Genomic DNA, 13181 nt, shown 5'->3' with positions numbered 1-13181 from the left:
TACACGTTTTTAATGATCACTAGCACCAGTAAGGACCGAATCACCAACACAAAACGGTTTCTTGCAGGACAGCCTTACCCACCGTGGTTTTTGTTTTTCTTTGTTGACATATTTGTTTGTTTTATAGTGTTTAATATTATATCAAAGTAATGGCTGCTGTATTCTCTACTCCGCATGGTGATTAATATATCTCAATTGACACGTCATGCTTGTGCATGTTCACACTATATTGACTAAATATACAGGAGTGTTCTCCTGACGCAGAAACTGATCCAACAAAGTTATGAGGAGGAAAGATTAAAACTGGCACTTCGTAAATTTTATACACACCATCGCTAATTTATACGATGTGTTTGTGTCTAAACTGACTAATGAAATTTTTACCATGCACGTCTTAGATTGTGGTAAAACATCTATGCTATATGTCTGCTAAGTATCAAACGTGATCTATTTCCGAAGATGACTGTTATACCGAGTGTTAACTTTCATTGCTATACTACGAGTGTCGGTATTTTGTACATTCATCATTCATATATTTATTTTAACATCGGATAACCGTAAGGGATTCCGGTGTATTGCTGTCGCCTTGATTTCCATTACGTAACTTTCCTTTTGGGATTGTAACCGATCTTTATTAATTAACTGGAGCTTATTTGACTAAATACGAGTAAAACTGCCAAATCGATAATTTTGTCCTATAAGGCCAATACGGATTTTTCCGTATTGGCCCGGGTTTAGCAAGCCCAATATTAGCATATTCGATTAGCTCTAGACTAATCGGTTGAAATCCCGATAACTCTAGAGAACTACGGCTAGTGTCGTCTGACAGGAGAAAATGACAACAAAACGATGGAGCAATAGCTCTATAAAAAATATAGATGATGCGATGGATGCGTTAGTTGAAGACTATTTTCACTACGACGATTTATCTAATAGGGAGGCAGAGTACATCAAGAGAAATCTCGCGGATGTCAATGGGGAAGGAAATTTGATTCTGGAAGAAGTTGATTCAGCGAATTTCAACTTCCCAAATGAAATTCTGCAGGACATTGAAAATGCACAGAATCATGAGATTGACGAATCAGACAAAGAAAATAGCTCGAGTAGCAAGAGGTTTCGCTCTGTCACTGATGAAGACACTGACTCTTTTCTAGCTTTAAGTGTTAACAAGAACACAAAAACTAAAACAAAGAGTGACTTGAAAGTGATGCTGGATTTTTTCATATCTGTTGGAGAAATGCGTGATTCAGTGGAAATACCTGCCAAAGACTTGGACAGTCTGTTATCAAGATTTTTTCTTGGAGTCATGAAGAAAAATGGTGACGAATATGAGCCTGACTCTTTATCCTCTATGTTCGACAGCTTGGATAGACATTTGAAGGACTCAAAAAGTAGTATAAGGTACGATTATTTTCATGTAGATTATTTGATATCTGTGAGACATGTAACTCCCTTGTCTTGATATAGCATGATAGCCTTTGCATTATTCTGTCAAGCATTATGACTCGAATATTCAGTGCCAATATTTTAATTTTAGCCTTGTGTCATTTTTTTTGGTAAAAACTATATATATCATCTGGGTCAATGTGGTTTTGATGATCTTAAGCTTGTGTACAATGAATATTCCTTGGTTTCTCTTTGCTATAAGTATAAAACATGTACATACAAAAATTACATGTCAGATATTATGCATATCTTTTCTTTAATGTTTCAGTATTAAAAAGGATCCTGAGTTCAACCACACAAGACGGGTATTAGAAGCGAAGCGAAAGGCATTAAAGTCATTGGGCAAGGGCAGTAAGCCAAACAGAGCTGAACCTTTGACGACTGAGGAAATCCAAATCTTGAGGGAGAAAGGCGTTATTGGAACACGTAAGTTTAAAAAAAATGTTGTATTCCAGCGTGTCAGTCAGTAACTTTTAATTAAACATTTTTCTAACCTTGTGGCAAACAAATTATTTTATTTCCTTGTCGCCCTCTATCCATCCCTGATTATTAAATGGTTGTTCTAATAAAAAATGTTTAAAATACACATAAGGTCTTGAACAATGAGAGTGTCTCCAGAGGTCTTTTGCATTTTGATACAGTATTTGTCCTTTAAATACTATTTTAAGTTGGATATTTACATTAAGATACATGTATTTTAGTTAAGTTCTTTTTTTTTTCTTTTTCCAGAAAACCCTGATGCATTACTGAATGCTGTGTTTTTAAATAATGCAACATACTTTGGTCTACGAGGTCGACAAGACCATGTTAACATGACATGGGGAGATGTCAAGTTAAAAGCTACATCTGATGGAAAGGAGTATTTGGAATTTAATGGTGAGATTATGTTATGATTTCCATCATTTAAATAGTTGATATTTTAAATCTTTTAGAAATCACAGAATATATACTTCTGTGGATAATGGATGTACATGTACAACAGTCCTGACAAAAGTTGGTAATTTGTGCTTTTAAGGATATTAACCATTGTTTTATATTTATCAAAACAAATCTTATTTACTATGCAATACATGTTTTTTGTTATATAAAAGTGAAAGTTTTGTACAGACAGGAAGGATAATTCTTCTTTAAATATTGACATAAGCATACTTTTTTCAGAAAGAAGCACCAAAACCCGTAGTGGAGCAAAAAGCAGGGATTTCCGGGATATTACGCCAAAGATTTTCGGGGAAGGAGGAAGTAATTGCCCTATTCATGTTTACAAGGAATACAAACGGCATAGACCTCAAGACACATTAACTGATGAACATAGATTTTATTCGAGGCCTTTAGATAATAAACATGAGGAAATATGGTACACTCGCCAAACCATAGGCAAAGATAAATTAGGTAAAATGGTAAAAAATATGGCAGAAAAAGGAGATCTTCAAGGAAGAAAGGTTAATCATTCGGGACGTAAAACTTTTGCTACCACACTACTTCAAAATGGTAGACCTGCCAATGAAGTTGCTCAATTAGGAGGCTGGAAAGGCATTAGTACCTTAACTCATTATTCAGTACCGTCTATTGAACAACAGCAACAAGCTTCTCACACAATATCTAAGGTCATGTTGCCGAACTCAGATTTACAGACGACATCAGATTCAGAGGAACCTTGTGAACTTTCAAACTCAAATACATTAGTTCATAATAATTTAAATGCAAATGTATCAAATACAAATAATCAAACTGCTAACAAACATGACAACCCAATGGCCATGTTTGCAGGTGCAACTATAACAGGTGGTGTTTTCAATATTAACATATACTCAGGGGAAAGAAAGAATACTATAAACTGCAGCCAAGAGCTTTAATCTGAAAACTAGATAAAAACATGTTTTTTACTTGTTGTGTTTATTTACTGTTGATTATTTAATAAAATTGTTACTATTTTATTGTTTTGATTAAAATCCTCAATTTTCATTGATACATATTCAAATCACTACTATTGAAGTCCTGAATGTCAGATTTTCACACTATTTTCAATCTTCATATTGGCCCGGCTAGAGTTCATATTGGACTGGTTAATTAATAAAGGTATCATTGCGTAACAATTTTCATATTGGCTTAGTTATAGGTCCTCGGGCAGCCATATTGGCCTTCGGCTTCGCCTCAGGCCAATATGGTACCTGTTATATGTCAGTTTGGTATGTCAAGTCGTTTGGTAAAGTTAACATACTTTTATGAGAGTTATCTCTCCTTAACCAGTCTTTGGTGTATTGATATGCGGATTGCATTCCGTATTTGTATGATATGTTAGTTTATCTTGTTCTCTTGTTTTATTGTAACGATTGGATATGGATGTGTTTTGAAGAATAGAACATCATTAATTTGAACTGTTGTTTAATTATTTATGCCAAGTTAAGCATAAAATGGTGGAGGAACCCGGTTGTTAGTAAGAACATTCAAACACATTACTTATAACAAAACAACATCTATTTAAGCACGATCCTGTGAAATTAACCCCAGTGGGAAGGCGGCCATGCGGTCGGACACGTGGAAGTATTGCATTTTCTTGCGTACATAGCCTATGGAAAATCATTGGTAGACTTTGAACTGATGATAAAGTAAGGTACAGTGACAGTGAGGAAGACTTGTACATAAACCCTTCGTATCGAGATATAACAATTCTAGACAATACTTTTGTAAACACATACCTTACAACATCGATAAACCATGATTCCGCAAATATACCTGCCTTCAATGATTTACCTAATTCTTTGAACGATCAACCCAATAAAAGCAAACCACCAAAGAAAAACATTATGGACAAATTAGCCTCCTGTAAAAAGTTTTCCGGATACCCCAAAGACAATGGCTCAAAATTTATAAAAGAATTTGAATCCTTTGCCACTCTCCATGAGCTTGATGATGCCAAAATTCTAGCAGCAGTTCACCTCCATCTTCAGGACCCGGGCAGCGATCCCGGTACCTCTCGCTTCGCCTCAGGCCAATATGGTACCCTCGGACCTATAACTAAGCCAATATGAAAATTGTTACGCAATAATACCATATTAAACATGATAAATACGCGGACATTGTCGAGTGCTAAATAACAATAAATTATTTTTTTCAATGGAGACTCCCAAAAATATTTTTTTAGAACACAAATTAATAATATGAAAATGTTTTGTCGTAAGATTATATATACAAGTAAAAAAATTGTAGAATATCTATGAATACGTACAGAAAAAGTAAACATCTCAAGAACATTTGCAATCTCACATGCAGAGTTATCGGTTTTTGCTCTCTCTGAAGGACAGATACAGAACTCTGCATGGGACATTGCATATTGTGCGGGAAAAATCGAATTATTATAGAAGAGTGTACACCATGCACTTGCACTGCACTGTTATTAATATAGTAAAAAAGAATGATATACAAATGGACGAAAAGTATATATAATAATATACAAATATTAGTATTATATAACAACAAACCAGAGTATACTGATTTGTATCTCTACAATATAAAACACAAGTAGTTATTATGATGAGGTTGAATTTATCATCCACAAGAACTTGCGGTCCTCCGATGTTCAGTACCTCAGTACTTTGATTAATGTTTCTGTTATGGTTTCGGTTGAATAATGTGTTATGTCTTATCGTTTGTAGTCCAATTGATAATAAAACTGTCCAACCATTACAACAGTGTCATAAAATTGTTTAGACGAGTATTTGAAAATAATTGTAAAGAGATCGAGATTGCTTGTCAGTTACGTAAGCGCGTCACTGTTTGTGATATCTTGTTGTGTCTGTCGTTTATGTAATATGTTTGTTGATATTCGGCAGTTTACATGATGCACAAAATGTACCTCGATTTTTATATTATTTTGTGTGCGTTAGTCTGTGATGAATGTCATTGCGTGTGTTTGTGGTGTATTTCTGTCATGAAGTATTGACATTTTAGAGAATTGTTTTAACATTGTCATAAAGCGGGAGCTTTATTTAAGCCATTTTTGTCTGGTTCATCCCACCATTTATTCTTTAAATGACCTGTACCTGGTCATGGAATATGGCAGTTGTTATCAAGTTCGTTTCTATGTTGGTGTTTGTTTTTATTGCACTTCAATGTTCTAGTTCCTTTGTTTTCCTTTTACATTTGATGTGTTTCGAGTGCAAATTGACATTGCGATAAGACGTGTCACGGTACTTGTCTATCCCAAATTCATGTATTTGGTTTTGATGTTATATTTGTTATTCTCGTGGGATTTTGTCTGATGCTTGGTCCGTTTCTGTGTGTGTTAGTTACATTGTAGTGTTGTGTCGTTGTTCTCCTCTTATATTTATGCGTTTCCCTCAGTTTAAGTTTGTAACCCCGATTTTGTTTTTTGTCCACGGATTTATGAGTTTGAACAGCGGTATACTACTGTTGCCTTTATTTCCCTCGATTTTAGTTTCTCTCAATCGATTTATGACTTTTTCAAACCGGTAAACTACTTTTACCGTTATTTATTCTGTTGCATGGTTTTAGCTAGTTTCCCGAATGCTGCAATTTGTACTTAAAAATAAGGGTTTTTGTAGAAAAAAACGATTCCTCGTAGTATTGAATAAACATACTCTGGTAATCGCACATCATCATCATCATAATCTCTATCGTTCTTTCTTTATCCCCTTTCCTCTTTTTCAGTATAATGACTTCTATGAGTTCAGTATTTTTGTGATTTTACTTTTTAGCTCACCTGGCCCAAAGAGCCATTGAGCTTTATTCATCACTTGGCGTCCGTCGTCCGTCGTCCGTCGTCGTCGTCGTCGTTAACTTTTACAAAAATCTTCTCCTCTGAAACTACTGGGCCAAATTTAACCAAACTTTGCCAGAATCATCATTGGGGTATCTAGTTTAAAAAATGTGTCCGGTGACTAGGCTAATTAACCAAGATGGCCGCCATGGCTAAAAATAGAACATAGGGGTAAAATGTAGATTTTGGCTTATAACTCTGAAACCAAAGCATTTAGAGAAAATCTGACAGGGTTGTTTATCAAGTCAATATATATCTGCCCTGAAATCTACAGATGAATCTGATAATTAGTTGTTGGTTTGCTGCCCCTGAATTGTTAATTTTTAACAAAATTTTGCCATTTTTGGTTATTATCTTGAATACTATTATAGGTAGAGGAAACTGTAAACAGGAATAATGTTCAGCAAAGTTAGATCTACAAATACGTCAGGATGACCAAAATGATCAGTTGTCCTAAGGAGTTATTGCCCTTTATAGTCAATTTTCATAAATTTTGTAAATTTTGAAAATTTTTACAAAATATTATAACTACTGGGATTGATTCGTAGGTTCATTATAGATAGAGATAATTGTAAGCAGCAAGAATGCTCAGTAAAGTAAGATCTACAAACACATCACCATCACCAAAACATAATTTTGTCATGAATCCATCTTTGTCCTTTGTTTATGATATGCACATATACCAAGGTGAGCGACACAGGCTCTTTAGAGCCTCTAGTTAGTAATATTTTGGTTGTTTATATTATATGAATCTAATGCATGCTCACATTCAATTTGTATTGTTATATATATATATATATATATATATATATATACAACTCGTCTAAACATCAACCCAACAATGTTAGATCTGTAAATTTGCTTTCGCAAATTTTTGGTTCTTCCCTCGCCGGGATTCGAACCCATGCTACTGTGATATCGTGACACCAAATCGCCTGCACTGCAGCCGTCCCGCTAGACCACACGACCACCTGGGCTCTCAAAAAAAGAGCTTTCGGTGGGCATGTGTTACCTTTCCACGTCAGTTTTAATCTAGCGGCGTACTACAGTACATGATATATAAGGCATGAAGATGTTATTGTTACAGATCAGCTAAATTATCTATAGTAAAGGATCCTACAAATTAATGTAAGATACAGTCACAGAAAATAATTATATTCATAAGTACGTCTGAGTCAGTGACAACCCTACAACAGATGTATCCATCGGATCGCCATCAATGATGGTGATACATGGCTGTGTACATAATGTATATACAACTCGTCTAAACATCAACCCAACAATGTTAGATCTGTAAATTTGCTTTCGCAAATTTTTGGTTCTTCCCTCGCCGGGATTCGAACCCATGCTACTGTGATATCGTGACACCAAATCGCCTGCACTGCAGCCGTCCCACTAGACCACACGACCACCTGGGCTCTCAAAAAAAGAGCTTTCGGTGGGCATGTGTTACCTTTCCACGTCAGTTTTAATCTAGCGGCGTACTACAGTACATGATATATAAGGCATGAAGATGTTATTGTTACAGATCAGCTAAATTATCTATAGTAAAGGATCCTACAAATTAATGTAAGATACAGTCACAGAAAATAATTATATTCATAAGTACGTCTGAGTCAGTGACAACCCTACAACAGATGTATCCATCGGATCGCCATCAATGATGGTGATACATGGCTGTGTACATAATGTATATACAACTCGTCTAAACATCAACCCAACAATGTTAGATCTGTAAATTTGCTTTCGCAAATTTTTGGTTCTTCCCTCGCCGGGATTCGAACCCATGCTACTGTGATATCGTGACACCAAATCGCCTGCACTGCAGCCGTCCCGCTAGACCACACGACCACCTGGGCTCTCAAAAAAAGAGCTTTCGGTGGGCATGTGTTACCTTTCCACGTCAGTTTTAATCTAGCGGCGTACTACAGTACATGATATATAAGGCATGAAGATGTTATTGTTACAGATCAGCTAAATTATCTATAGTAAAGGATCCTACAAATTAATGTAAGATACAGTCACAGAAAATAATTATATTCATAAGTACGTCTGAGTCAGTGACAACCCTACAACAGATGTATCCATCGGATCGCCATCAATGATGGTGATACATGGCTGTGTACATAATGTATATACAACTCGTCTAAACATCAACCCAACAATGTTAGATCTGTAAATTTGCTTTCGCAAATTTTTGGTTCTTCCCTCGCCGGGATTCGAACCCATGCTACTGTGATATCGTGACACCAAATCGCCTGCACTGCAGCCGTCCCGCTAGACCACACGACCACCTGGGCTCTCAAAAAAAGAGCTTTCGGTGGGCATGTGTTACCTTTCCACGTCAGTTTTAATCTAGCGGCGTACTACAGTACATGATATATAAGGCATGAAGATGTTATTGTTACAGATCAGCTAAATTATCTATAGTAAAGGATCCTACAAATTAATGTAAGATACAGTCACAGAAAATAATTATATTCATAAGTACGTCTGAGTCAGTGACAACCCTAAAACAGATGTATCCATCGGATCGCCATCAATGATGGTGATACATGGCTGTGTACATAATGTATATACAACTCGTCTAAACATCAACCCAACAATGTTAGATCTGTAAATTTGCTTTCGCAAATTTTTGGTTCTTCCCTCGCCGGGATTCGAACCCATGCTACTGTGATATCGTGACACCAAATCGCCTGCACTGCAGCCGTCCCGCTAGACCACACGACCACCTGGGCTCTCAAAAAAAGAGCTTTCGGTGGGCATGTGTTACCTTTCCACGTCAGTTTTAATCTAGCGGCGTACTACAGTACATGATATATAAGGCATGAAGATGTTATTGTTACAGATCAGCTAAATTATCTGTAGTAAAGGATCCTACAAATTAATGTAAGATACAGTCACAGAAAATAATTATATTCATAAGTACGTCTGAGTCAGTGACAACCCTACAACAGATGTATCCATCGGATCGCCATCAATGATGGTGATACATGGCTGTGTACATAATGTATATACAACTCGTCTAAACATCAACCCAACAATGTTAGATCTGTAAATTTGCTTTCGCAAATTTTTGGTTCTTCCCTCGCCGGGATTCGAACCCATGCTACTGTGATATCGTGACACCAAATCGCCTGCACTGCAGCATATATATATTTATATTGTATTGTGGAGAAAATGTGTAACTTGTGTCTGGTCCTTTTACCTTTGAGCAGATAAAATATATTTAAAATAAACTTAAGTAACTTTAACACTTGGAAAATGCCTAAGTCCTGAATAATGTAACTACATTATAGTATACTAATCATTTGCATTTCAAAATAGAATTTTGCTCTCAATAATTTTAGAATCTTAATTTATTTTTTATATTTTAATTCTGATGAGAATATATAAATATGACGGTATGATTGCTAGTTATAGTTACAAAATGACATGGATTTAAGCTACTATATGTCTAACCTTTAACAATGACCAATAACCAATAGCATATAGTTACTATTAAAAGTCCGAAAATGACAAAATGTGAAACTATTCAATCGAAAAAACATACTGCAAGACTGGTTATGCATCATAACATCTTCACGTTATTCCTCAGAAATATAAAAAGAAAAGAAACACAGTCATAGAGGGTTCTACGGAACCCTGTGTCACGCCTTTGATTGCTACTGTCAATTTAAAAGTGCAATGCTGTCTTTAAAGGGGAGTCCATTGATGAGTAAATACAAAATTTAAACCAGTATATATTTGAAACCTTGTGTTTATACTGTGAATAAATTACCTCAAGCATAACATGCATAAAGGCTATTACCTCGTATTTTCTATTTTTAGACAAATTCAATCATGGGTTTTATCCATTGTTAATATTTGAATTGTTAAATATCAATTCATATAATGGGATTTGTGTTAATGTTTATAAATATAAGGTTTCCGCCTTTGTGGTTTAACTTTTTATGAAGAATTGCAAATGACATACATTTATCTTGTCATTTTGTTTACTGCACAGTGTGTACTATTCACATTATGTAAGCTCTCGTCTCCGGGTTCATGAATAGGATACCGATTGTTGGCCATGAATGTTTTATAGACATTTGATTTTATTATTGTTCAAATGTATCTCATCACATTGTTTCGTATTCTAGAGACCTGATTTTTATATCTATTTTCATATGTTAGAAAAACAATCAGTTTTTCAACCCCCAGATTTTGGAAGATTTTAATTTTACATAACTAAAATTGAGAATGGAAATGGGGAATGTGTCAATGAGACAACAACCCGACCATAGAAAAAACAACAGCAGAAGGTCACGAACAGGTCTTCAATGTAGCGAAAATTCCCGCACCCGGAGGCGTCCTTCAGCTGGCCCCTAAACAAATATATACTAGTTCAATGATAATGAACGCCATACTAATTTCCAAATTGTACACAAGAAACTAAAATTAAAATAATACAAGACTAACAAAGGCCAGAGGCTCCTGACTTGGGACAGGCGCAAAAATGCGACGGGATTAAACATGTTTATGAGATAGCAACCCTCCCCCTATACATTTGTACCTCTAGCCAATGTAGAAAAGTAAACGCATAACAATACGCACATTAAAATTCAGTTCAAGAGAAGTCCGAGTCTGATGTCAGAAGATCATTTTACTTTAAACTGACATGTCAAGTATTTAGATGTCTCATTTTTTATTTGAGCTTTCCTGATATATGAGAAAAATGCTTCGAACGCGGCATAACTATAAAGTTGAAATTTCCAATACTTTCAGGAGTGTGCATGTCTAGGCCTAGCCTTAGGATAAATAAATTAAAGTGCTGTACAGAGTGTTAAATGTTTAATATTTTATATCCATCGAAAAATTATCCCTAATTACCTTTTTACAAGAACTGTTACCGTAGTATATTTTACAAAAAGTATATTTATTCTCTATAAAAAAATGCTTTTGTTAAGTTAATGTTTAAATATCCCTTCAAAGGTCTTCACATTAATTCACGCTCTAGTTCTTGACAAAAGACCTGATGCATTGCTTTAATAACAAAATCGTCCTGTTAAAATATTAACTTCCTGGTTGTGTGTTTCGTTATGAAGGATTCAATTAATATAGCTGTCGTTTTACTCTTTTTGAGAATTTTTTCAGGTGATGCTGGTAAGTAAATCTATTTTTATTTCCATTGACTTGTGACTTTATAATCAGTAAGTAACTAGCCGTTAAATCAAAACTAAACATTTCAGTATGGGTAGGCGTTTGAAAATGTTAAACGTATTGCATGTAATCGTTCTAAGACATGAATGTAGTTTCATCATCATATTGTTCAATGATTGCATGACAGAAATAGGCAAAAATACACGCCACCGATTAGATATACCTGTTTTTGGTAACGTAAACACAGTGCCAAGTGTGTGTGACATGACATTCGCATTTGTTACATACACGAAGCCTCCTCCGGAAATCTTTATCAAAAATCTGATACTGAGTGACCTAAATTTAACACTGTGCGGGACAAATTTGCCATTCCGGTATCGGCAAATCTGACTTTGTCGGTTTACAAGATATCAAAAAAAAATTTTGCCCAGTCATAGATTATTGAAAAATTAAAAAAATGCCATATGTCCCAACTTGTCACTGTTGTCACTCTTGTCACTGCAGCTGATTAAAAGTACATTTCCCATGGGAAATTTGATAATTCCCATGGGAATATTAGAATTTCCCATGGGAACATTGAAAGTTCCCATGGGAAAAATTACTTTTCCCATGGGAAGTTTAGAGTTCCCATAGGAACTTTAAAGTTCCCATGGGAAAAGATGAATACAAAAAGTTCCCATGGGAATTAATTCTTCCCATGGGAACAAATTTTCTTCCCATGGGAACAACTTTTCTTCCCATGGGAACAATATTTCTTCCCATGGGAACAAATCTTCTTCCCATGGGAACAATTTTTCTTCCCATGGGAACAATTTTTTTTCACATAGGAACAATTTTTCTTCCCATGGGAACATATTATATTACAAAACAAACATTATTTTCCATTTAAATTTTTTTCTTCATAAAAATTACAATTTATTGCAAATACTGGATATATGAGAATAAAAGAGAATACACTTCTGCCTTAGCTGGATGGAAAGCTGTAGGGCATAACATATTTTTGGAACCTTTTTTGGAAACATCTCAGAAAAGCAGATTTGTCTCGGGGTCAAGTTTGCAAATCCGCTGAGAGCAAAAGTTGTTCACCTTAATTTTTGGAGTTAAGTCAAAATGAAGTTGATAACTTGGTTGGTATTGGTTCCCTGATATTTGTCCTAAATTTTTTTGGCTCTAGCACCACTGTTGAAAAAGTTATGCCCCTTTTTTCAACAATTTCCTTAAAGTAAAAGTAGTTTTCCTCAAGGGAAATCAAATTTCCATAGAGGAAAAAGATTTTTCCTCAAAGGGAAATTGTTTTTTTCTCAAGGGAAATTGTTTTTTCAAGGGAAAAAGATTTCCTTCAAGACAACAAATTTCCCTTAAGGAAATGTTTTCCCTTATTTTTACTTGTTAAACATTTCTTCGCTATACCATGTATACATATAAACAGTATGAATATATATAATTATTACAAGACTGTATAGTTGATGCAAATGATATTCAAAACTTTCATAAATGTTTGACTCAACATTTTTTAGTGACATTGAAAATTGATAAAGTCTGACTGTTTAGATCTAGGTATTGTTCATACTTTTTATAAAATTTAACTTTGATTTATAATTTTTTTTTGTAGCAAATGATTCTGTTTTCCTTGTAATTGTTTCAATGCAATACATTAATAAGCAACCAATTTGAATGTCATACCATTTGTGGTGTTCTAAAGAATTTGTTTATATGTTTGCAGATTAAATAATAAAATAAACACTTTTCGTGTTATTTTAAATTAAAATTTTCTTCTGTTTCAACTTTTATACAGTTATTCAATCCACTACGT

The 13181-nt window shown here is 34.8% G+C and overlaps 3 protein-coding genes across 3 annotated transcripts in view; all 3 read left to right on the top strand.

The window, feature by feature from the left end:
* LOC139530002 (receptor-type tyrosine-protein phosphatase alpha-like) overlaps window positions 1-13181 on the top strand; it is a 517312-nt gene that overhangs the window by 411338 nt on the left and 92793 nt on the right. The window lies entirely within an intron of this gene.
* On the top strand, window positions 836-3412 carry LOC139482502 (uncharacterized protein KIAA1958-like). The gene is made up of 4 exons (XM_071266417.1): window positions 836-1401; window positions 1715-1872; window positions 2176-2322; window positions 2605-3412. The coding sequence occupies exons 1-4, from the start codon at window positions 836-838 to the stop codon at window positions 3297-3299; spliced, it is 1566 nt and encodes a 521-aa protein (XP_071122518.1). The 3' UTR covers window positions 3300-3412.
* Window positions 11282-13181, top strand: part of LOC139482501 (coadhesin-like) — a 57363-nt gene continuing 55463 nt past the window's right edge. The window contains exon 1 of the mRNA XM_071266416.1: window positions 11282-11371. Coding sequence (XP_071122517.1) covers window positions 11308-11371 — 64 coding nt within the window. The 5' untranslated portion in view covers window positions 11282-11307. The remainder of the gene's footprint in view (window positions 11372-13181) is intronic.

Source organism: Mytilus edulis, chromosome 7 (assembly GCF_963676685.1).
Source record: "Mytilus edulis chromosome 7, xbMytEdul2.2, whole genome shotgun sequence".
Taxonomy (NCBI): domain Eukaryota; kingdom Metazoa; phylum Mollusca; class Bivalvia; order Mytilida; family Mytilidae; genus Mytilus; species Mytilus edulis.
The sequence above is the reverse complement of the archived record's forward strand: the minus strand, read 5'-3'. Positions and strand labels throughout refer to the sequence as shown.

Excerpts from the sequence above, each read along its gene's own strand:
- LOC139482502 (XM_071266417.1), top strand. The coding sequence starts at position 836 with ATGACAACAAAACGATGGAGCAATAGCTCTATAAAAAATATAGATGAT. Across the intron at positions 1,873-2,175 it reads GAAAGGCGTTATTGGAACAC|AAAACCCTGATGCATTACTG; the intron begins GTAAGTTTAAAA and ends TTCTTTTTCCAG. Across the intron at positions 2,323-2,604 it reads GGAGTATTTGGAATTTAATG|AAAGAAGCACCAAAACCCGT; the intron begins GTGAGATTATGT and ends TACTTTTTTCAG.